Source organism: Apteryx mantelli, chromosome 2 (assembly GCF_036417845.1).
Source record: "Apteryx mantelli isolate bAptMan1 chromosome 2, bAptMan1.hap1, whole genome shotgun sequence".
NCBI lineage: Eukaryota > Metazoa > Chordata > Aves > Apterygiformes > Apterygidae > Apteryx > Apteryx mantelli.
This window is the reverse complement of record NC_089979.1, coordinates 31,050,856-31,077,422: the sequence shown is the minus strand read 5'-3', so window position 1 is coordinate 31,077,422 and position 26,567 is coordinate 31,050,856. Positions and strand designations below refer to the sequence as shown.

At 38.2% G+C, this 26,567-nt stretch overlaps 1 protein-coding gene across 1 annotated transcript in view; it reads left to right on the top strand.

Annotated features, from left to right (window-relative positions):
• Window positions 1-26,567, top strand: part of NOL4 (nucleolar protein 4) — a 197,183-nt gene that overhangs the window by 47,958 nt on the left and 122,658 nt on the right. The window contains exon 5 of the mRNA XM_067290429.1: window positions 1,984-2,116. Within this exon, the coding sequence (XP_067146530.1) occupies window positions 1,984-2,116 (133 nt within the window). The remainder of the gene's footprint in view (window positions 1-1,983; window positions 2,117-26,567) is intronic.

Sequence of the window (26,567 nt, the reverse complement as noted above, 5' to 3'; positions counted from 1 at the left end):
CTCTCCCCATGTCTGTGTGTATATGCAGATTCAGATAAATGCTTTATACAGTTTGTGGTGTGTGGTGGAGATATTCTGCAGAGTGCTATAGGCAAATGCAGGCTGCCTGTGTGTGTTGTTGTTTTTTTAGACCTATGTGAGCATTGGATAGTCAAAGCTGCCTTACTGGGAGCCCAGGCAGATTGCCTAACCTCAAAACTGGAAAACGTAAGCTGCTGCTTGCTGATTCCTGCAGGGATCAATGAGAAATACCACTGTGCCTTACCAGAGGCACAATCTTCCAGAAGGTCTGGGGGAGTTTGTGTTCTGATCTTGCTCTTTGAGAAAGCAGTATGTGTTTTTTCTAAACTTCAGAACCAGCTTGGTATATACCCAGCCCCATCTGTCTGGGGCATGAGGCTAGTGGACATCCACTTCTGCAGTTCCTGTGCGATGGTGTTATTCTGGTGTCTGCTGTTGCTTTAACTATGGCACTTCCCACCTTATGTGGGCAAGGTAGGCAGGTGACCCTGGAAGCCCTCACTATTCCATTTCAGTTTGTTTAAAACTTTGAGAACAAGTTATGTTTGTTTCATTATTTAAAATTGTCCTGGTGTGAAGGTGTGGAACCACATGGTCTGAATATTCTCCCCAATCTCATTCCTGAATGGCATTTGGCAGTATTTCATCCCAATTCAACATGAGAGCTAGCTGTGGGGAACTTTCCTTCCCCAAACTAGAGAAACACCCATGCAAGCTGGAAAAATCACTGAGAGGAATTGATTTAAGGGACAACTGTGTAGAGAGGAAAACAATTATTGTAGTGTCTGTAGAAACCCTTTCACAATAAATACAGACTAAATCAAATTCGAAACATTGCCATTTTCTAGGTCACTTCTGGTGAGCAACCCACAAAAAAGTGTCAAAATCCTGTCAGTTTTAAGTTCTGTTTTAATAAAAAAGACAAACAAATGTTAATTATATTCATTGGAAAAGTGTTTTAAACTATTCTTCAGGGGATACATAATCATCTGCCTTGTTTCTCTGTATGTTCTTTAAATGGCTTTTGTTCATAACAGGAGTAATTAGCTCAGAAAAGTTGCTACTGAAGATATATCACTGTAGGTTTGTGTGTTGTCTCAGCAACTTACAGAGAAAGACTAGTGAATGCTTAATTTTAAATCCATGACTGGACACATGAACTTCAGTGGAACTGAAGCAAGTAAAGTTAAACATGTATGTAAACATTAGCTGGACTAGGACCCAATCTGTTTTGCTTATGCAGACCAACTGACAAGCTTTTTGACTGGCACTTTTTGCCCTCCATTATCATCCCTAGTAGAGACTCTGTAGTTAAATTTGATGGATAAATCATACTAAAGAAATCTGAGGTAGAATAAATTCCAGGTGATTCTCATGTGATTATATTGCTCTGGTTTACCATTGACTGTCATGTGAATATGCTCAGAACTTTATAAGCTGTATCATTTTCTCAGACACTTTTCTAAACATAATAGCAGTGGAAGGTTGACATCTTGCTAAGGGAACTTGGCTGTGGATTCTTATAAGGTCAAGTTGTCATTCTGAGATATTACTGTGGTTGGTACTCATAGGGTACCTACCTTACTTGGGTAAGGTAGGGAGTTCAGGCACAGATTGTGGAGATCTTTCCTCAGTCAAATTGGAATAACAAGGAGTTTGTATGGGGTTTCCTAGCCCTTTTTTGCAAAATATTATGGAAAACAGTTACTAGTATGTCAATGGAGTATTGTCATAATTGAAAAAAATGCATTTGTCAGATTATCATATCACATAAATACTGCATTTTCCTTACTTTTCTTTATGTGTTCTGCTTGTTTGTTGATACACACATGGTATTAGCATGAATAAATTCCATTCCAGGTATGAGAGAAATAATTGGGAATGAGTGAAAACTATATATAATGTGAACAGCGTATGTTATCCTGATGTTTTCTAATATGATTCTGAAACTTTCAATTGCAGGATGAAAGCTCAATAGAGAGTGATGAGTTTGATATGAGTGACTCTACTAGGATGTCAGCTGTGAACTCTGATCTCAGCTCAAATCTTGAAGAGAGAATGCAAAGTCCTCAGAACCTCCAGGGCCAGCAGGATGGTAAGACTCTCGTTTCATACAGAAAATATGGTATTTCCTTGTCTCTTTCCCATTCTGTGCCTTCATTTAGTACCTGCTGTGTCCTTTGCTTCGCAACGTGTTTCATTAGGCAACTTGAAATACATGTTCCCTTTGTCTCAGCATGAGGAAGATGAAGTTGGGTTTTTCAGGTTAATTTTATTGTTGCTTAGGCAACAGGTGAGTGCTTAGATCACTATACGTTAAGTATTATAATTTTACTATTATTATGTATATATAGTGTGGCCTTACATAGGCATAAAAGGAAATGAAACTCAAACCTTTCTGAGGCAACCCAGAGGGCAGAGGAAGTTGTTTTTAGCGGTAAAAATGAAAGAGAGGGATGTGACAGAAGCATGGTAGTTTGAGAACTGGGAATTGGGATATGGTATTCAAAAGAAAGGATGGAAAAGACAGACTCCAATAGCAAAATAGAAAGAAGAGAAAGAGAAAAGAAGAACCAGTCTCTTCTTAAAGAAGAGAAAATAGAACCAGTGGCATTGTAAATCTTAAAGTTAGTTGTTCAAGTTTACTTACAACACAAAGATATTTTGCTGGTGAAATAGATGGAAGTTTTGCTTTGCGTAGAGGACGCATACTCTTTGACTTCAGCCCTTGTTACAGAATGTGTTAGAAGTACCTGGTTTGGAATGAACTTTCTCCTTGAGAATGGAACTCACACAGAACCTATCTAGTGCAGACTGCTACAATGAGTCGTAAATGGCACAGGAATCTGCACCTAACAGTGCAGGTCTATTCTGTAGCTATTAAAACCAACATATTGGCATGTTACTCTACATGTTACTCTGTAATATTCTGACCATGTATGTCAATTCAGAAGTGCTTCTTCTACTTCTGCTGAATATTAAATATGTGGAATTTGACAGTTAAGATGGATTCTTTCCATCTTATGCATCATCTTCAATTGTTGGTTTGTAAGCTCTTTAGGCAAGTGTGTGTGTTGCATGTGGGATAGGATCTGTTTATGAGTAGGACCTTGTGCTCTGTTGCTCTGTAGACAAATAAAGTTGATAATTTCGTAGGACAGATTCTAACCACAGCTGACTTTTATCTTGGTGTCCTCAAACTATCACAAAATTTATGTAACACTTAATTGCTATCTACATACATTCACTAAAGGAGCAATTCTCTTGATGCACAAGAAATAGGGGAAGCCAGTTCACTTTCCTGTTGCAGTTTGACTTTTCAGGGCTAATACATTATAATAATGCTACTAAATTAAGAGTTTGTAGGGATAATTTGGAAGGTGCTATTTTTACATATCTGTTTTTCAGTGCAAAACTGTGCTTTAGAGGTTATCAATTACATATATATTCATGTGTTTCACTTATAAAGTATTTCTTAATAGTAAATGTGTGCATGTGTGTGCCTGAAGCAAAAATTCTAGCTCAGTGCAATAACCTATGAAGAAATATCTGTCATTCAAGTCTTGATATCTGCTGCAACCAGATTCATGTGCCACATCTAAACATTTAGAACATGTATAAGAGTTGTAAAATGCTGTAAATTTGTCACTAGGTATTTAAAATCTATAGAAAATAAATGTGCTGTGGACTTTGAACTCCAGGTAGTGTGGTCTTACAAAATTGCTTTAAATCTCTCTGCTTTCCTTCCTTTTTTCCCAAATGGTACTTGCTCACCTTCCCAAGGCAAACCTATTTCTGAGGCTTCTTCTGGCTAAAACATCTTCTGATAGATTTAAAATGGCAGCTCTTTGTGCCTCATGGTTTTCCAGGGCTTAGCTGTTATCAGGCAACAAACTTGAGTATGGTTAGTTATAGCAGTATTGTTTTTTAAGATATGAGAGAAGGGGCTGAAGCAGGAGCAGAAAGATATTAGAGAAGGGGTAGGAAAAAGGATGATAGGAGAATGCAGGAAAAAAGAAAATCAGAAGAAATTAATGAACACAGGAGGAGAAGGAAGGAAGTGAAAACAGGAAAGAGGAAAGACAAAAGGGAACTTAAGTGAATTTAGCAGTAGAATCACCCTAAAATTTTACAGTTCTAATAGTAGATATAGTGCACGTACACACAAATGATCACCTAACCATGCCTGTGTGTATCTAAAGTGATTCCTTCCCCCTTCCTTCAAACTATTTTATAATCCATGAGCGTTTGTCAGCTACCATGTTCAGTCTGCAGACAAAAGCACCTAGCATTTGGCTTATCTGAAATGTATTTGAAGCACTCTGGCAGGGGAAAACTTACTGCAGTGTATGACTGTCCAAGCACACGTAGTTGTGAATGGTGTCTGTGGTGGAATGGGACAGCAAATGTCTTCTGCTGCCACAAACATGCCTTCACTGGGAGACTGAAATGCTAATGGGAATCATTAGCAAAACTGCTGCCTGGGGTGGATGAGTGACAGACCCAGAGTACCTAAAAGTGATCTGTTATATCACTGTGTTTATATGGCCTTTCATATAAGGTAGTATGAGAATATTTTGAGACACTTATCAGTGTTATTCTGTGGATTTCGGGCTGATTTATTACTAGCATATAACTGGAGTCAGTGTACCCTGAGGATTGCTATGGTGACCCAATTCATCCCACTGAGGGACAGGTGGAAAGACTCCTCTTCAGCTCAGTTTATTGGAGTATAGTGGAATGCTTAATTATCTACATAAAAAGAATAAGATGCTTTCATACCCTCTTACTTTGGTGCTACACTTGCACTGTATTCAGTCAGATGTTTGGCTTTGGGACTCTTGCAGAGCTCACACTAGAAAATTTGACCTGAGGTTTCTCAAAGTCTTCCAGTCTAGTATTCAGTGTTCTCTGTTTCTCATGGTTAGGTTGTTTGAACCTAAAGAGAATAAAGGCAAGTATGAGACCAACCCACAATATCAGCTGAAAGTAATAGACTTCATCCAGAAATGTCATTGTAGGTAGGTAAACTGCTGAGGAGGTAGGCACAGAGAGGGAAGGGTTGTGTGTGTACTCATAGTAGATGGGTGCTGGTTGAAAAAATGGTGACCAGCTGGAATGTCTTATGGAAAGAGGTGGAATAATAGTTACAGAGGAACTGCTCAGAAGTCCTGGGACTATATGCTGAGGCTTCGTAAGATTCTCTGTATAAAGCTTATTTGGTTGAAGGGGAATTGAATAAGAAAGGAAAAGTGGGGAGAGCTGTTGAATGCTATCCATAGTATTCAAGCTGCAACAATACTACGAAGGACAGTACCCATTTTAAATGAACCTTTGTATGCTTTTAAATAACAGGGCCTTGAGTCACACCTGCTGGTGAATGGCTGAAAATAGCATCCCAAGCACCTGCAGGGCTGCTGCAACTGTGGGGGAGGAGGTGGAAAAGAGCTGTTGCTCTTCCCTGGGGAATTTGAAAAGGAAAGCAGCTCTAATCTGACATCGGTTCATTCCCTAGTCGGGAATAAGATAGGGCTATCTGGTTAGCAGTCCCTTAGAGCTGCTTCCCCTAGCAGCCAGCTGGAGAATAGGGCTGCAAATTGCTGATGTGTTCCTTTCTCCCTTGCACCCTCTCCTCTTGCTTGCCTCTGTTTTCTTGCCAGTCTTGTCCATGCTCTGTCTGCTTCCTTACACATGCCGCAGCTCCCTTGCCCTCAGCTGGTTCTTTGGAGAGAAGCCTGTGTATCACTCACCTGCAGGCAAAACTCATGCTTGCTGTCTGTCTTTGCTTCTCCCTTCTCCTGATGATGCTCTGGGGACTCTGATGTTACCATATCAAAACCTTCTGCCCTTGTCTCAGGCAGCAGGCAGGGTTTGCAAATTGGGTTTGAAATAAGGAGCCTCTGCTTTTTTATTAGAAATTCAGTGCTTCAGCCTATACAAAGTGGTTTTTGTAGTGAAGACTGACCTCTAAATCAGTCTGTCAGAGGGGCAATGAGATCTACCATGCTGAGGGTAAATGGGAGTTTATTGTTGCCCGTCCTGGTAGCTGGGACCCTGCGAAGAGCTGCTGAGTGTGTTTTGCAGGCTTGCCGTGGTGGCTCACTAGTTACCAAGACATGAGAGAGGTGTGTGTGTGGGGGGGGGGGCTCTGATTAAAGGAAACTAAGAACACACACAGCTGTGTCCCTGCAAGTAACAAGGCTTGGGAATGAATTTTATACTGAAATGTATTGTTTTTCACTATATGAGTTATTAAATAAAAATCAGGGATGAGACTATTTGATCTAGACTGTAACTCAGTGCAGGATGGAGAATTCACCTATTTTCAGCATTTCTCACTTTTCTAAGGTGCACTAAAACATATTAATGCTTACATTTAACATATTAATGATTTGGATGGGGGGTTACCTGCTCTTCAGTTCAGTTTTTAGAAAATGATACAGTTATATATTTATACATATTTATATAAAACTCCTCCTCACAGACGCTGTATAGAGACTGTGCTTATAGCTGCTAGCTATGATAAAATATGTAATGATTCAACCTATAAAGGGGTTAGACTGTAATCTTAGATGTGGTGATTATTACTAAGCTTTTCCCCTTTTTTTTTTTTTTTTTAATTTATAGAAAAGTGAGCAAATGTACCTTACTGCTGTGGAGAACTATTCCTTCAAGTAGTTTGTGGTCATTTGGATGGTACCAGTACTTTTGCCCAGGCATGTTTAAGTTGCCGGGCTTTCTGCACTATAGATTTAACAGATGTGGTTGTTCACTTTAACCATTCAATTCATGCATATGGTGTTTGTGGTAGACTGAAAAAGTAATGGAGTCAGTCATCTAAATATGCGCTCAGAGCTATAATCTTTACTGAACAGCTTCACCTGGAGCAAGTAACATGAGCTGATTAAGTTGTCAAAACTGCATGTCTGTATGATGGTACAGAGTCTGCCGTTCCCATGCTTGTCTTTGTTTTGTTCTCTCTGAACTGAGTCCAAGCCAAGTTTTTAATCCATCTTCCCATTCTGAACCGGTTGCACTGTAGTACTTCTTTCAGCTTTTATCTTTATTCTAGTGAAACCTGGACTCACTGCCTTAAAATATTGACTTTCTCCATGCAGTAATTTAAGCAAGATGTATGGGTTCAAATCCCAAGTGCAGGCCAAAGCGAAGATACTTTGGCAAGGAGCACAGTCGAGTAAATCTTCTCCGCTGCTTGCTGTGTTCTGGGCCTGCTCTTGACTAAAGTGAGTGAAAATAAAGGCAATATGAGAGCAGCAGATTCTCAGCACTAAACCTATTGCAATGTTTCTGTTGTAAATTGTGAATTTTCTGTGGAAAAGTTATTTTACATTAACTTACAAAATTAATTTACATTAAGGGATACTGGGACTTTAATTTTGTTCAAGCACTGAAACATGGTACAAATATGCTTGTTGTGTATGGGGTCTAAGTCCACTTGACCCCGACAGAGACCCAGTGAGGATTAGTGCAAATGTTTGCAGAGTCTGCATGTCTTTTACTTAACAGTTTGACTTCTTTAGGCTTCAAAACAAAGCACCAGTGAACTAGTAAAATGACATTTCTATGGTGTATGGGATGGAGTGGAATTACCACAGGAAGTCATAGAGGTTTAACAATAATATTAAAATAAAAAGCATCCTGCAAGCTGGACAGTTTTCCTGTCTGCAACCTCAAATACTTTTAGAAAGCCTTTTAATTTTTAGAATTTTCTGTTACTTGATAGGTTTTATTTGCAATTTGTAGGTCACTACTGACACAGCTATAATGGTATAAAGGTTGCTGATTATATTTATACAATTATACAAGGTATTGGACATACAAGGGTAATAAGCATTTCACTCTAAAAGAAAAGTTAATTTCTGTTTAATAGTGAGGGTTTGTGCTGATTAAGAATGCAGGATGTAGCCCTGTGAGCTTATAAAGAATATAGAAAATAAATTTATATATATATGTATATATATATTTTGCCAAATGGCAGACAATTTAAAATTACATTCAGGTTGGGGTCAGGAGAGCTGATGGAATTTTGTGATATTTTCAAACCTTCCAGTCTTGCTAGAGCCAATGAAACTTGCAACATTTTTGACCAAAATCTCACTTTGTATGACACAATAAATATTAGCCTTCTGAATGATATCTCTTCTAAGATATCAAGACATGAGACTTGTCTGTCTCATGGCAATAGGAAAGAAGAAGAGATAGGTGCAGTAACATCTGGGCTGTGCTAGTAATATAAAATTTTAGATGTAGTCTTTTGCTATCTTGCTCTAGCTTTCCTGAACAGAAGAGCCCACGTACTGTATATGAATGGGTTTTACTGTTCCCCTGTTCTGGGAGACTGAGCAGACGCAGACTGAGAGACTGAATGAAGGTATCAGCCTTGTCCCAAAGATGAGGGCTGAGACAAATTGGCAAGACAGAATGAGGAAGGTCTCTGCTTCTGCTGCCCACCGATCTGTTCTGAGGATAAGCGAAGGTCTCTCTGCAGCTGTCAATCTGCCACCTTTCACAAACACCAAATTCATTACTGAATACAGGAAAAAGATAGCACAGTCACATGTGCATGTTTCTGAATAAGACTATGGGCTGAACTGAAGTGTTACCTTACTCATGTTGAAATCACAGAGGTTTCTTTAGACAGAAAGTCAGCTATAATATACTGCTCTATCAGAGAAAATTAATATTTTTCACCTATGCAGAGTTAAAGGGAGCCCGCAAACTTGGCATATACTAATAGTATTATTTTGCTTCAGTGGAGCTACACCTGGGGTGATTTGGCCCATCAGGTTTGCTTTGATGTAGTTTGATTTGCACAGACAAATACACTTAAGAGAGAAGGAAAAAAATGCTGAAACAAGAACAGAGAGGAAGGCAATTGGAGAAATCTACTTCCACTGGCATTTTAATGACTTCTTTAGAGATGGTACAGTATCAGTGCAAAAGCATGAGGCTCCACAAGTGACACTATAATGACTCTTGAGCACTGTTACATTGTCAGTGCTAATGCATTGTATTGAATTGGTGTAATAGCTTGAAATGTTCATTCAGCTGTATTAAAAACTTTTAGTCCTCAACATTATTAAGGATCCTTTGGAGAGCTGAGTGAAATTTTCAGCAAATCAAGTATTTTAATATACTGGCTACTTACAAGACAGCTGATATTTGCATTGTCATCAGAGTGCTGGGCTGGTGTCTGAGGCACTTCCTTTGTATGATAAATGAAAATCTTCCTTTGACTCCCTGTACAATTCAGATATTGTAAGAATTAAGTAGCAATGTCTCTCCAGGGAGGACACTCCTTCCTTCTTCCAGATTAATGTCATTAAATGAATGCATGGCTGAGACCAGAACCTCACCAACTGACTGTACCAGCCTAATCAGACAAAAGTATCAAATTAGGATTTGGACATGAGCCCCCCTCACACTAAAGTGAAGTGTAGCAGCTAGACTATTTTGACAGTTGACTCTTTTCATACGTAGAATTATTGTATTTTCACATGCTAGATACAAGTTTGCAAGCATCTTGTGAGTTGGCTGTGCTAAATGTCTCTTCTCCCTCTACATTTTAATTCTAACTATGTATGTCCTCTCATCATTTTATAACTTGTATTCTTTTTTTAACATCTTTGTTGTTTTTCTAATATTATACTGTAATTTGCTTTAGACGCTAAAATATTATTAAACATGAATTATGCATTTAGCAGAATCTCCGCTACAGTCTGACTGGTCTGTTGCAACCAGGGAACAATCACATTTCCCGCACCACCATCCCAGCTGCACAACTGTCACTTTCTATTACTCTTGCCTTGAACAATTGAGTGTGGCTTGTAATGACAATAATTGCCTCAAAATTGTTTGTCATGTTTGGCTTGTTAACAACAAACTACTAACTGTTGGTAACAATCAAGTTCTCAGCTATTATTGCATAATTACATAAGGGAATACTTTCAGCCAATAATAGCTCAGAAATGAGAATTATCTTTTCACAAGTAATGCTAAAATGCTTGCAGACCATTCATTCTATTCACAGCCCTTCTTTTTTGCATGAGCAATCCAGTGTTAAGTGGAACATACTCTTGTATAAATGGCTAGCCTCAGATCTGTATCCTTTTACACCTTCACAACAGGTCTGCATGTTGCATCAGTGTTGTACAGGTTCTCTATCAATAGATATTTCATTTTTGAAATAATACTAACCAACCAACCCATCTCTTCCTGACACAGGTATTGAAAGGAGCCAATTTGCTTTTGATTTCAGTGTGCCAAACCTTATGACTAAGCTTAGCAGGGTTTTTAAAAATGTTGGTTGGGTTTTGGTTGGTTTTCTTTGTTCTTTTTTTCTTACCATTTCTCAGGCTTTTCCCTCCCATTTCTCCATAACCTCGAAATTAAGGAGGGTTATTCTGATATTTAGTTTTTCTTTCCAGTACAGTCATTTTGCCCAGTACATCCTTTCCATAAATAGCAGTTGACTGTAGCAGGAACTGTGTACCCAGATTGCTTGGCTGAATTTGACCTATTTCCTTACAGTATAGGTAAGAGGTTTTTTTCATAATTACTGTTAAAATGTAAACTAGGTATTGACTCCACTGTTTTTTTCTGTTTGCTTTAATGCAGAAAAATCTAATAGAGCATTTTTATTTCAGTAAAAGGGATGTAAAACTATGTGCTTTAAAGAAAATTAAAGTTAGGTGTTAATTCTTTACTGTGCTATATTCTAATTAAGTATTAATTTTTTTTTCCCATAACAGGAAGTTCCCTAGAGACACTGGGCTGTCTTGTGAAAGATTTTCTTAAAGGGAAATTTCTTTAAAGTATTTATCATTTGGTGAAGTATTTTTAATGTTGAATGATTAAAATTAGGAGTCATTTGCTAACCAGATGCAAGTCCTTTGATTGCAAAAGTCGTACTTTTTCAGCATTATAGTATTTTGCAATATTTAACACACAGGAAGTGGTTATATTTATTTTCCTGAGACATGTGAAGCAGTGTGTTCAAACAATTGACTTAATGTTGCCAAATAGTAACTGTATTCGTTATTTCTGGGCAGAGGGACACACTGTTTCTGGCACTTCTTAATAACAAAATGGAAGAAATGGTATAATCACTCCGAAATTCTCAGGATAGGCTGAACTTCAGCTGTTTCCTTCAAGTATTCATCAGTGCTAATAGTCTGGGTATTATGAGAAAGGTAGAAGTGATAGTGTGCAAGCTGACTGGAGGTAGAAAAATTCATGAAAAGTTAGACTTGACATCAACATAGATTAAAATACAGACAGGCTCTTTGATAAGTTTATTTAGCACTTGGTGACTTGTTAACAACTTGCTGGGAGACCTTTGAGGCTCAGGCAGTCTCTTCACTGCTGCATGCCAGTGCTGCATGCTGCGTGCTCTTGGCCAGTGCTGGTTGCTGAAGGAACACTCTTCCACTGAAACAGACTTTATTAGCTGTTCAAAACATTTTGGGAAATGATTTGTGGAGGAGCACACCCTACTTAGTTACCTTTGTGAACTGTTCTGTGGCGTGATGCTAAGAAACCCATCCAGAACCTTAACTTTAAGGGTTGGCATTCCCATTAGAATAAATACAGATAAAAGCTAACATAAAAATAAAGGAAGAATCCAATCATTTGCAATATACAGTTTTCACACTTAGATGCAAGAAATGAAGGAAAATTGATACCTTAGGTCAGCTCTGGGAACTGGATTCCGCCAGATAACAACTCATCAGCATGCCGGGGTACCTTGCAGCTGGAACATGGTTCTCCAGCAGAAACATTGCCCTGAAATCAGTCTCTACTGTGGAAGTTCTTGGTTTGGGGATATTGACACCCTTTTATCTTGAGTTCTTCCTCAGGCATTCAGTTTCATTTCAGATTCCCCCTTTTTCACAAGCCAGCTTTCTTGTGAACTGAATCAGGAGTCAGCTTCATGCACCTCCATCAGAGCTAGTGACTGTGTCTACTGAACTTCTAGCAGTCCTGATATTCCATATGCTTTACTAGGTGGAGTTGTTCCCTGAGCAGAAGGTAGATTGAACCTGTTAATAACTGTCCTGGATCACAGCTATAAACAAACTGTTAAACTTGTGTGAAAGGAATAATTACTTCTGACTGGGAGGCAGAATTCAAACCTCTGTGTTTAGTTTTTTCATACCCTGAAACTTGGATTTCACATAACCATAGACATTTGCAATGATACTTAAATGAGATCATAAACAAGAATAAAACATGTGGTTCATTAGCAACTTTTAAATAAGATGACAATAACGTGTACTTTGGGATGATAATTGATCAGAAAATTTGATTCTGTGCTATGGGAAACACTGTGATATAACCGTGATATCAACAAACTAGTTTAAATTCTTAGCAGCAATAATTGCTATTACTGGTTTGATGGGAGAAGAAATTAAGGAATGTATACAGTGAGGGAATGGATTTTTTTTCTGCAAAGGAAACAAAACAGATATGACACTTTAATTGCATAAAATTATTGTTTTATGTGAGAAACAGGTCTTCAAAATAGTCTAGTATGGGAGATTTAGAGGGTAAAATGATTTGTGCCAGAAAGATCATATAAGGAACTGCTTTAAGTCTAAGAAGAACCAAAATATGAAATGTTCTAAAATTTTAATGACTTATAGGCAAAGGCATGTGGTAGATACTTAAACAGCATGATATAACAAAACTATTGGAAGGTTATTCCAAAGGGAGCTGACACTTCAGCCTACTGAAGAGAGGATGAAGAGATCGAACTATAAGACTTAAGAATTCTTTACATGAATTACCAGCAATGGGAAAAGTACACCCTTGTCAAGGGGAGGTGGTGCAAACAGTGAGAGCAGCCAGATGATCTAGAGAGGCAGAAAGTAAATGGAAGAATCCAATGCTGCCAAATCTCTTTTAAACAAGACTCCTTCTATGTTTATAAGAGATCTGTAAATAATCATTGAATATTGCACAGGCCCATATGCACCTTCTTCATCAAAGAAAGCTGGGAGTTCTACAACTGGTAACTTTTTTTAACACCTCTCTGAGATAACTGTCTGAGGACCATACTTTTTTTCAAAAGTTCAAAAGAGCTTTGACTTCTAGTGGCTTGGCTTTTGAAATTTGTATTCAGTACGATCATGTCCAAAAGATATGGGTGCAATTAAAACCTTACTAAAGTCAATGATAAGAACTTCTACAGACTCCAGTGGAGCCAAGGTTTCATCCTTCATGTTTTTGGAATAGGTTTTGAGAAGTACTGGAAATTGGTGCTGATTGTTTAATTAAACCATTAGTGCAGTTTATGCACGGGTAATAAGCTTTCATTCACTGAGTTAGCCAAGCTTTGTCTGAGTTCCTATACCTTCCTTACTTCTTTCTGCTACATTTCTGCAGTTCTGTACTAGTCGTTACGTGTGCTGTCTAGGAACTGTGCAAATGCTTAGATTCCTGGCTCAGACTATCCCTGGTTATTCCTGTATGTCTGTAATCAAAAAACTTATAGTTGCACATATTATATTTTCTGCAAATATGCCCTATTTTAGTTAAAAGCAAGGATGTTGTAAAGCCTGTTAGCAAGGACATAAATATTTTTCTATTCTTTGGATCAGCTACTCAGCAGTGTGCCTCCCTTCATTCCCTGGAAAAAAGAACCTAAAATGATTGCTTACTTGGGGAGGTGGGAGAATGGTGGTGACAGTATTAAAAGGCATGTGGTACTGGTAGGTTTTGAAGACTAAGAGGACAACTTGACCAAGTTCTCCACAGTGATTTAAGAAATGATTTCATGGTGATTCTTGAGCTTATTTCTCTCTGTTAGCATCTCTCTGTTGACATCATGGAGTGTTGACTACATTAGAAACTTACTTAAGCAGAGCTTTGTAAAGGAGGGTGGACATGGTGAAACAATTATTTTCTTGAGAAATCTTCACCACCTAAGAACCTGTGTATACTCCTGGCATTCTAGCCTTTTACAGGCAGCTCTGACACTGCAATGGCTCTACATGAGAACAGAGTTCTTCCTAGAATAGCTGGTATTGCATGGATAATTTACTTAGATGAGTAGTGTTAGCCTTCTAGTCTTTTCTATTCCTTCATCCTCCTCCCAGTGTACTGCCTGGTTTAGAGTAGCCCAGTTGGTAGTCTGTGGATGGTTCTGTTCAGTCTATGGCTTTTTACGGGGTGGCTTTGATGCCTTCTAGGGTGTTTCCTGTTTTTGTAGATGCTTAGCATGTGCCTCTCTGAGCAGAAGAGGATACTGCAAGATGACTTCAGTGTGAGGGCAGCAGAGATTGCCCAAATCTGGTATGTGGCCCACCAAACTAGCCTACCGTAATAGAGCAAAAACCCTTTGCTTCCTAGCTGAAGTAGGTTGTAGGAACTTGTGTAACACATAGGCTGGCTAACACCTGGGAGTGAACAGACTGACTAGTAAGACCCCAAACCTAACTGATGATCAAGCGCACTCAGGTGTGATAGAGTAGGTGTTAGCAGTACCAGATATGTCTTTTTCTTTGTATCCAAATAGAAGGAAAATAACCATTTGTTTTTTAAACTGTTCCTGCCCTGCAGAGTGAATTTCGCTGAGTAACAATGAGTTTCTTTAAAGACATTCCTGTTCTGTGGGTCAGGAAGGAATCTGGTCCCCATGCTGTTTGACTACCTCTTGCAAATACTGCAATTAGCTACTCTTTGAACCTAAGAGAAAAAAATGAGGAGAAAATCACTCTTCTGACTCCTCCATTATTTCTGCTCAGACTGAAAGCTGTCCCTCTTCCACACCTTTAATGGCAGTACAATTTTAGCTATTCCACTTTCCTATATAAGTATGTGGCAGCTGCCTTACCGTTTGTTTCTCCCTGCCTGTGCACACAGGTGTACTGCCATATGAATAGAAGTCAATTCTGGGGACAGAGCCAGAAGAGTAGAGAGTTAGGAGGAGTGCTTAGGTGGTGGCAGGGGTTGAATCTCCCAGTTTGATAAGGTTATATATCCAATGGCATTTATTAAAAATAAAGTTAGCATTGAGTCGTGGAAACTTGTGCCCTATTGCGTATTTCATTGCATAATATGGAACGGGCACAGCCCCTGCTTCTGAGCCACCTTTTTGGTGGTTTCACTCTTAAGTACAATGATTGTGGTAATCGAGGTGAGAAATCATAAACCAATAGCTCATGAGGCATGTGTCAAAAAAGAAAGGAGGAAATTTCTGGCGCGTTACAGGTGGAAAATTAATTATTTTTGCTACCATATTGGGCAGCCAATTGCATAGCATTTTAAAAGGTCTCAAAATCAAGACTGGGATGTTCCTGTTACTGGGAGATGATCAGGAAGCACTTCTTTCCTCCTACCACCTTTCATCTGTCACCTTTATTTTTAAAAGGCAACTTTTTCTGTGAGTGCTGCTATCACCTAAGCATCAAGACAGCTTGAGGAGAGAGATAGATTGGGGAGTGAGAGGCTTTTTACATTGGCATTAAAGTGATAAGGAAAAGGTTTTCTCACACTTTGATGTAGTTATTGGGGAGGAACACTGAGGCTTTTGTGTCTTTAAGGTGATGGTTTGAGGGGAAAAGAAAGAGTTTCCATGATATTCCTTAGTTCTCAGTCTAAAGTCTAATAAAATTCTGAAATGTTTCTCATCAATTTGGGATATTTGGCAACGAAAACTATTTAATATCAAAGGAGAATGGCAGTAATAAAGAAGAGGTGCTGGTGGCTGGAAGGCACGTACTTCCATGAGAATGAGAGAAATGAGCAAAAAAAAAAAAAAAAAGGCAAACTATCTTCATAGGGATTTCTGGATTAGATTTCTCAGCACTAGAAGAGAAGTGCATTTTGAGAAGCAAGCAAAAACAATTTTCCAAAGACTTGTCTGGAGGACAGGAAGAGAGGCAGTAGTGAGGAGCTTGGCAGAGACATAAGTGATAGTTAGGTCTGTAATTCCTGCAGAGAGGTAGTAGGTGAGAGAGAGCACTCATCTGTCATTTGTACTTTGAAAATGCTGCTCTTAGTGAAGGTTTGTAAGTTCTCTTGTAGTCACCTCACAAAGAAGCTGTTTAAAAGAGTATTACTTGCCAGTGTGTGAAAGGATGTCAGTGCAGGTAAATTTAGATGTCTGTCTTTATAATTTTAGTGGGCCTACATTGGTTTATACCAAAGGTAGTTCTGAGCCTGTTTAAAAACAGCTATTTTTTTCTTGCCACAATATTGATTTCTGTGATAGTTGATAGTTGTCACCACATCCTTGTAAGTATGAAAAATGTAATCTTACACTGCATTATTTGTTAGGCTCATTTTATAAGTCCGGAGTGCAGTGGTAATAAAGAAATTATGCTGAGGTCCACCCGCTATCCATTCCAATCTTAAAATGGTAAAGTAGCTAAATAGGTATTTGTGGTAAACTCCTGTTTGATTTCAGTACAATAAAATCTGCTCTGGAATACCAGCTAGTCAGTAACATGGCATAAATGGCATGCTGTATTATGTTGTCTAAATTTCAGAAGAGACGCTGTCACCTACCTCTTCCACCCACCCTGCGCATGTGGAATATCTTTTCAAAGCAATCTGAGGGTGTTTGCCTGTGCATTTAAATTGAAGGCCTGATTCAGTAGTTTTATCACTCTAAGTAGTAATGCTAAAGGAAGCATTTTCAATTGGGAGCATTTGGGGAAATATTACTGTCTTAGTCAAATGTACCCATCCATACAACAAGAGTGACAGCAATTTCCAGTGACTGAGAGCATCCTTGATCCAGGATGTTTAGAGCTATTAGTAGGGAGAGCAAGACTCAGAAAGGTTGCTCTCATATCTTCCTAGTTAAATCAGAAGGCCAATGGAGCTGGGGAAATGAGGCAAGCAGGGATCTTTGACAAAAGAAGAATGTCCATGGCCTTGAGTCGTAGTAATATATATTATTTAGAACCTGGAGATACCAGAATTTGCCAGTAATATGATTGAAAGCCAGAACATGGTTTGCAGATTGTGAAATAAGGAAAACAAAATAGTCTAAAAGATATGGTTTTATGAACTGAGTTATCAGTTTGTGAATGTTAGAATTTATCAAAGGCTATAAGTAATGTGTCAAGGAACTTCTATGAATGGATAGAGAACAGAGAGGACATTACTGTCATATTCCTTCTGTGAGAGTGAAAGGAGGTGACGGAGATTTTTGGGCTACTATAAACTCTAAGGTGAGAGAACTGTAGAGTTAGCAGATAAAATTCCACCCTAAGCTAGATCTACCCTAGTCTTTAATCCAATGTGACTAGCTTTTGGAAGGAAAAGATGGGTTTTGGCCCTGACAACTGAAATTGGTTTGTGGTTGTTTTTTCCTGGATGTTCACACTGATTCAGCACTGACTATATATAGTGTTTTTGTTTTTTTTCTTGTTTTTTTTTCTTTTTTCTTTTAACAAATCCACTCCTCTGATGTTAAAGAGGAGCAGCTTTTAGACTAAGCCAGAATTCTGGATGGTATTTTAAGATCCACCCACATCTTATGGGATGGTCTTTACTGCTCTAAATTAGATTCTCTAAACATGCCAAATATGAGAATGGGTTGAACATACGGATTGGCCAAAGATATCCAAAGTAGGAGCCTTGGCTTTCTGCATGCTACAGCTCAGTTCAACATGAAGTGTGGCAGGCATTTTTAGGGCCATGTTCACACAGGAAAGAAGAGGATATCTGTGAAGACAGACCAGAAACTTTCTCCATAGTAAAAGCTCTGCTTGCTATATGACATGATTACATAAAAAGCCATAGGGAAGCTGTCAGTTGATAATGTTTTCAAGGCAGGGCTGAGGCCTTGCTTTTGGATTTTGGATCATGATATGTATCTCCTTATAGCTGTATCATTGCTGTGTAGACAGGTTTTGACTATAAAAACAAAGCACCAGTGAGTTCTCTGTTCTTTGCTTTAAATCTGGTCATTGCTGAAGCCTTTAAAGACCTTGATTAAAAAAAAAATTATATATATATATATATATATATATATATATATATATAAAAAAAAGCTGTGGTGTCTAAGCTCGAACCCAGGTTCCAGGGCTTGGCCTAGTGTAGCTCTTTATTAACTAGTGTTGGAGTCTCATGGATTGTACATTGACCCTCTTAGCCCAAGTAATTTTAATAGTAAAAAGTACTGGTGTACCTTGCAATACAAAGAAAATTATGGTAGCAGAATCAATGAGGGGATAGTTTCACTGGTAATTCTGATTTCAAATCTTCAGTCTGTTGCAGGGTCTGCCTTGGGTTGGAGCCAGCTCAGAATCAGCTGAGTTCAGAATATGCCTTGGACTCGTAGCTGTTCATTATTAGCTGGCAAGTGGAAGTTGCTGACACTCCCAAGTGTTTCTGGTTCATTTCAGGACAAATTCAAACAGTTACATTGGTATCACTGCAGAAGGTGGTTTAAACTTATTCAATTTATGTTCAGTTTGCCACTCCATATTGACCGTACACTGAAGTAGGTGCACTCCTGTGCTTAGTTCCAGGTAGTTTAAAGAAACTGTTCCCTATTGCAGAGCTTTCCATTGTTTTATTTCCAAACACTCTAACCAGGAACATAGGTAGAGCCGAAGTTTGTCCAGGAGGGTTGGCTGTCCTCAGCTTTTGGCTCTGAGAAAGCTTCAGAGCAGCAGAGTAAGAAGTAGGAATTTTTAGTGTTTGGATCAACCTTTATCTTGGTAGGGTCTGTAAAGAATCATCTGAGATGTAAGCTCATCTCATTTACAGACAGCACGCTTCCTGATTTTAGAGGAGCTGACTGATATACTGAGAAAGGAAAATAATATTTGAATAGAGATTAAAGAATCATAAACAGTGAACTTCCAAGGTATCTTCATCCAAAAACTGTCAGATACTAGGAACTAATATACTTTTTAAAATTTCCAATTTGTAGCTGTCTATACACTTCAGCAATGAAAGGAATCCTCATAAATAAATTAACCAAATCTTCTGGGGCTTTTTTGTCTAAAAAATACAAGTCACGTTTTGCATTGCTCAACCAGCCTTTGCATTGCTCAACCAGCCTTTTACTATCACTGCTGGCACACAGCACAAAGTTTCTGCAGTGTAATATTGCTTCCAGTGTTATACAGGTTGCTCAGCCAAACTATCATTAACAAGTGTGGCAACACCCCTAGGCAAAGAGATGATTTGATAATGAACAGCCATCATCCTATCTGAATAGACAACTATTGGACATAGACTGCCAATAGCTCATCTGCTGAACTTTTTGAAAGCATGAATCCCTAGCTGCAAATGTTTTAAACACTCTCTTTTTGAACTGTTCACCCTACAGTAATCAGTCAAAAATAGCTTCAATGAGTATGTGCTCGAAGTTCTTCCTCAAGAGAGAGATTTTTACCCTGACATGTATTTTGCATCACTGTGCTTCCCCATGTGTGCTCAGATCTCTCTGGACTCACTTCCACAATGTTTCCTTCATTGAAGTGATCTGTCTTTGATTGCACAGACCTTCAAATCTTTCTAAAAATCGTGTGATGGGTTGAAGGTTCAACCTTTTAACAGTGTTGTGTTTTCTGTCTTTGTGTACACAAATGCGTCAGATTATATATAGAACATAATTTTTGTATAATGTTTAGGTTATAAACCTAGATAGGTGATGCAGAATTACATTTTTTTCTGTGATAATTTTAGGTGGTGAAAGTCACCTTGCACAAAGGTCTATCAGAAGGCAGTAGATTTCATGCATAGGTGCACACAATTGTCCCTTAAATAATAATTGACTTTTCTGATTGTACATATGATTAATAATTTCTTAACCAGCATATGAATGAGGTCGCATCAGGAATCTGTTAAATCCAATGAACAATTTTTACTTAGCGGAGTGCTTTTGATTTAGTAGTTTATTGAAGATGCAACACTGTGTGAGGAAGATAAAATGATAGCTACTCTGAACTTAAAATATATCTGAAAGAAGTAGTATGTGAAAACCAACTGAAATGGAGCATCTTAAATGGGAAAATGGGAAGCACTTGGCCAATGAACATTTAATTTTCATACTGCTTTCTAACTGATACTGCAAGATGCTGAGTGCCTCTGCTGAGGAAATGAAAACCCTTGATTCCCTTTGGAGTTGCTATGAGGAAAAGATACTTAATACCATCTAAATCAGCCATTAAGTGTTTATTAAACCTAAATATCACCAAAGTCTTTTAACTAATAATATGGCAAAAGTAAGACGACCTACATCCATGTATAATATAATTATCCCCTTCCTCTCTAGGCCTTCTGCACTTTGTTGAAAGTCAGACCCTTTCATTTTGATAAGTGTGAGAAAGATAAAAAATGTAAATGTGTACCCAGGTCCCTGTCTATCTGAACCACATTTTTATAGCATCATAATGCAGGGAGATGTCATGTCATCCAAAAATTCCATAATCATAATGCAGGGAGATGTCATATCATCCAAAAATTCCAGCCCATATGGTACATACTAAGGTCTGTTGCAGGTCTACTGAGGTCTGTTTACTTGTATGTAGATTTGGAAAAACCACTTTATAAAATTGTCATCCAGCATAGCAAAAATAATATGAAAGTAATAAAAGAAATTGTTTATTTACTTACTTTTGTGCCTATTATGAGCTCTAGCTGGCTTACACTCAACACAACATTCTCTGTTGACATTTGAAGCTTTATAACTACTCTTTATAACTACAGTAGAAAAAAGTAGTAATGTTCACAATGCTTGAAGCGGAATACGTGAGTTGATCCCATTTGAGGAAAGCTGTGGCAGACTAAATACAAAGGCTTAAACTTTTAGTTTAGTTAATATGGGACACTTGAGTGTCCCATCTTAAGGCAGCAAATCCATGCCTTTGGAATTGCAGTAAACTGCAATAAACTGCAGACTGCAAGCAGCCTGATTTTTTTCAGTGGTGACCATGGCCTGTCATTTACTAGTTCCTTTACTAATTTATTGCAGGTACTCTTATCTGTTTTACAGTGGTACCTCCTCATAGACATCAAAGTGCAACAACTTAGTCAAAATGAATGAAGACTCATTAAAATGGATATTTTGCCAAATACTGACAGTGGCTGACTCTAGTTATGGCTAGCTTAGAGTCATGGCTAACTAAAAAACATGGCAAATATATGGAACAATGTTCTTATGGCCCACAGTTCCCCGTCCTGATTGGGAACCTGTCCAAAGCTCAGTAGATCAATTCTGACCTTCAGGCCTGGGTTTCTTTCCAAGAAAAATGAGGAGGATCAGTGTGGTGTCCAGAGTCAGGAGGCATTCCCAGACTGGAGAGTGAGGACATGCTTTCACATCCCTCAGAATAGACTCAAGATATAATACCTCTCAAAGTGTTTGGCAAATGTCTTTGAGTTAATTTCAGGAAATTTTAAAACACCCACTACTAACTCAGATTTGTGTGTAGATGACTAGATTTGTAAAGGCATTTAGGTATCTAACTTTTATTAAAACAAGTGAGGACTGGGCTCCTGAATACTTTGAAAATACTTTTTCTACATATTTTTTCTGTTTGCTGGAACATATCAATATTAATCTGAAGATGCATATTTATAGGTAAAATGTTCATTGTTACAATTAGTGCTGGTTCAGCTTTATATCTGTAGACATGTTGCACAGAACTGTTTAGGAACAAGCTTTCTGCGTTTAGTTTGGTGTCCTGTCTTCCCAGGGACCTAGAGCTGAAGCTCTGGGGACACGTGTGACCTCCATGATGAAACTGTCAAGCTGCAAGGATGCATTGGGACAGTGCTTCCAGCTGAGAATTAAGCTTCTTGAAAATTGGCTTTAAGTTGGGAAGGCTGACACAGCCTTTCCTAATAGGGCTTTCGGGACACTGTAATAATGAGATTTGAAAGGACAGTTCTGTTCTTTTTTCCCATAAGCTATCCACCTTCATACTCTCCATGTGTGGATTTGAGCATTATGACCAGCAGTGATGGACTGTGCTTTGATCAATGGTCTGTAGGATCCACGTTCATTACATTTAAAACATATCTAGATTAAAAGTGAAGTGTTCTGTGAACGGCTTCCCTTTCCAAGTAGTTTGCTTTCATTGTGGATCTGTTTTCATTAGCATTTTCTTTTTTCATTTGACCTTTCAGTATTAACTTCTTTCAAGCACAAGGTAAGATCTGATTGCTTACCAGCTGCTGTTTAACTTATACTGCTGGTAAAGACTTTATTCTCCATTTGGTCCTTTGCCAAAAATCTTTCTTCCTTAGAATGCCAGTTTTTATAGTATGCTTTTCAATAAAACTGGAAATGGTTTTTATTGAAAATAGATGGATTTGCTACTGTGAATAAAGCAGCAGTTCTTGAATGAGAGTGAAAAATCTCGCAATTCAAAAGTGTTTTTTGTATGATGGTTGTGAAATAAGACATTTATTATCATTTTTGAGCTGTAATAACAATTTGCTGCAGTTTTATTCCTAGGGTTTTTTTCCTTGTTATTTCCTGGAGAAAATATATAAAAAGTAAGGTAATCGCCAATTACTGTAATAGCCACTAGAGGTCTACTGATATCAAAATTCTGCCAACATCAATTATTTCTGCAAGTATTAAAAATGTTATGTTTCATCCAAAAGAAATTGCCTCTCATTAAACATTGTTTGCTTTGTGATGTGTATCATTTTAATTCTCTAAATTTTTAACCTCTTAGTGTTGTTTTTGGTTAAGTAGTATTTTACTGGAGTAGGGAAGAGTTGCAATGTAAAATTCGTAACTGAAAGACAAAGCAGCTAAAAGATTCCCAAGTATATTAACTCAGTAAGTATATTATAATGAAATTCACTGGGTAGAATACTTTTTAACGGTTGACCTTGCAGCAGACCATATTTTAATGAAATTGTTCTACAATTAATAACTTTTTATGACATTATTGAATTCCATCTACCTTTGAGGATTATTCTTTTATCTCAAAAAATAAACCCTCTTTAGAATGATCTTAGTATGATGCTTTTAAAATTTCTAACAACAACTGTGAATTAGATTATTGTATTTCCTGTAGGTCTAGTAATTCATCACAACAGTAGGAATGTATTCATTGGTGCAAAAGGGGTGATACGTTACATTAATGACTTTTCTCCAGAGACTTTTATGCAAGCAGGTGACAAATATTTCTTCCAGGTCAAAATAAACAAAAAAAATGGGTAAGTCATATTTGCCCCATGATTCTTCAGGTCACCTACAGTTTGTAGGGAATCAAAACTGGGCATGAGATGATCCATTTGAGACCTGACTTAGAATTAAATAGGACTATCTATTCCTGTTCTGCAAAATGTTTTACATCCTCCTTGTCATGAGCTAAACCAATTGCAAAACAGTAACTTGTGTGTCTCATACTAAATGTCACATTCAGATTTTGTCTGACAGTGCTTTCTATTTGGTGTCTGACAAGTGGGGATAGATTTTTTTTTTTTTTGCTTCCTGAAAACAAGGTAGTGTAGTAGGTAGTGTCACTTAAATCAGGCTAACAGCTGTTTTGCTAAGGATACAAATGAAGCCCCATTCAGCACATCTAGGGAAGTTTGCTGATGTGTATTTAGGCAGATGCTTTGCTGAACTGGGATGAATCTCAGTGGAAATATTGACTGTGTACTGTATTGTGTGTTGTATTGAAATATTGACTGTGTATTGACTGTACTGTGACTGTTGTATTCTCTCTGTTCTTAGGATAGCACTATGTTATCTTGTGGATAGTTTTCTTGACTTGCTGAAGGATGAGGGCTGTAATGGTGTGGTGACTTCAATTAGTTGTGCTTTTGAGGTCAGTGACAGATGGCTGCAATCTAAAGAAAAGGAAAACCTGTAAAATCTGTCTTTTTTCAGGCTGTTTATTATAACACAGAAAAAATTCTGGTGGCCACCTCTGTCAGTCTTAATATTTGAGAAGATTTCCACACATTCTCCTTATTGGTTGGAGTGCTTGGTGTAAGTATACCTCTTTAATAAGAGGGGAAATCATTAGTTTGATACTAGAACAACTGAGGAAAAAGCTTTTTATTAAAACTTTAGGTAAACTCTTGTATAAAGGGCCACTCTGTGCATAAGTCATGCCAAGGTAGTTCTCACTTCCCGTTCTGGAAATATTTCATTTTTATCCTCTTTCACTTTGAAGTGAAATTACCACATAAAGACAGCAATGCCTTTCCTTCTTTAAGAAACACCCATGGAATTGGTTCTTTTAAGGATATCCTTGCTTTCCTCACTGACCAGTGCAAGAATCACTTAAGTCCTTTGTGCAAAAGGCAAAAGACCGGATTCATTCAAGCTAGTGCGAGGAGGTGTACGTACGCCTCACTGTCCCAGTCTGGACCCCACATCCTGACGGATTCACCTCCAGGGAGAGCAGGTGGTGGAGCTGCTGTCTGCACGCCCTTGGGATTTCTGATGGGGAAGGGCAATTTCAAGCTGCTGTCAGAGCTCCAGAGGAGTCTTGCCACTGAAGCTGGATACAGCAAAATGGGCATAGCCAAAGTAGCTGGGAAATGTGAGGACAGAGTGCCTTTTCCAGCCATTGTGTCTATTCTTTTCATTATCATCCATTCATCACCTAGTATCTGAGCTCTTAAAAGAAAGTTTGATCTATTTTCATCCAGTGTTGGAAGACTTGGTTGAAAAAAAGCTATTTTAAAATTGTTATTATTATTACTATTGCTCTCTTTATAATCTCCAGAAATTTTTCAGATGCTGGTTCCCTCATGCAGAATTTGCAGTGACCATAGATTTGTATAACCCCGAGGTGTTCCTAGAGTGCTTGGCAGCAGGCAAAATAATGGAACTGTCCAGCTTTCCAGAACTTCCCATACTTGGGAGGAATGAATGCTGAAAATGATTAGTGTGAGGGAGAGAAGTACAAGATACATCATCAGCATAGGCTATTATGTTTTTTATATTTAAGTAAAAGCAGATGTAAGCTATGTGAGGCTAATGGGGCATTGCTTACAGAGTCTCAATGTAGCAAAACTAATGGAAACAATTTTCTTTTTAGCTCTAAAATATAGTGTTTAAATGAAATTATATGGCAGTAGGGGTGGTGTCAGTATGGCATTTTTTCCAGGTGTTTGAATCCCTAGTTACCATTGCCCCAGAATTGGTGGTTCACCTCTTTGAAGCTTTATTCCCTGTATCTATGTCAGTAGTGTGTGAATATTTTTTTGTTTGTTTCTTCAAGTAGTAGGGTTGAGGAAAAAGGGAATATCTGGACTAGGAAAAGACACCTTATTTCTCCTTCCCTTGGGTAGAATGTGGCAAATTTCCATCCTCTGCCTTCCTTTCCCTGTGGGGAAAGGATGAGAAGTCATATGACAGTTTATTAGCACTAGCTATGCTCACCACTGTCTTTGGCTGGGACCTCAGCCAAAAACAATTCAGGCATTAGGAATAAATGAGAGGAATACTGTTCCTTACAAGATTCCCAACCCTTTCTAAAGCTCACAGATATATCCAACACATTAGACTGAATTCAAAATGGAAGCGTCCTGAGATGCATCCTGTAAATGCTTTTTTTGTTTTCTGTTTCAGTTCTCCATAAAATGTTGTCTATTTTGGGGAGTCATGTAAGCAGCAATGCACATTCAAGCAAGACCCAAAGCAACACCTAAATGAAATGCAAAAATCCATTTTAGTAACAAAATACAGATTTCAGGACGTGTGTGTGTGTGTGTGTGTGTGTACATATATACATATATATATATAAATATATATATATGAAGGGATGAATTTGAGAATTTTGAACTCCCATTTTGAGGCACATTATATGACAAAATGAAAACCATTATGGATTTACAACTCAGCTGCTGGAGTTCTTTTCACTTTATATGTGCAATCAGAAATCTTGACAACTTAAACTATTTAGATACTGTATTCTTATTAAATGCATTAATTAAATATCAGAGACTCAGTGAACTGGATGTGGATAATATACTGGAGAAAGCCATCTTTGGTGCAGGTTTTATTAACTGAATCAACGTACTGTACATTTTACTTAAGGCTAGGGTGTCTATAAATAGAATGCCCTCAGGCCTTTGACTTACAGACAGGACTTGGCTTTGTGTGCAGCAAGTTGGGTGAAAGCAAGCACTGGAAAGGGTTTTCCTCTGGTATTGAGTAATATATGTATATAAATATGTGCAGGGGAACATGGCTGTTATATGTACCATAGATTCAGTGGCTGGAATACTAATATCCCTGTATTTGAAGCCTTTACTTCCCATGACAGCCTAATGAGACATTGACAGCAGCTGTCTGCTTGTCCTGAGTGAATGTCCTGCATTATGTTGTTTGTGTTGCACTGAAGGATGCTGAAGTGAGGTTGTCTGACTGCTGTCCCCTTGGGAAGCTCAGGAAGAGATGTGCTGAAGCCCCCATGAGGCTACCCTAAGGAACAGTATTCTGCCTAAATAAATTCACTCTCCTGGGAATCTCTTAGAATAGTAACCACTCTGTGACTGCCAGTATCTTTTCATACTGTGAAAATCTAAAAACCTGAACTCCTGAACTATAGTATCTATAATACGGAGGCCCA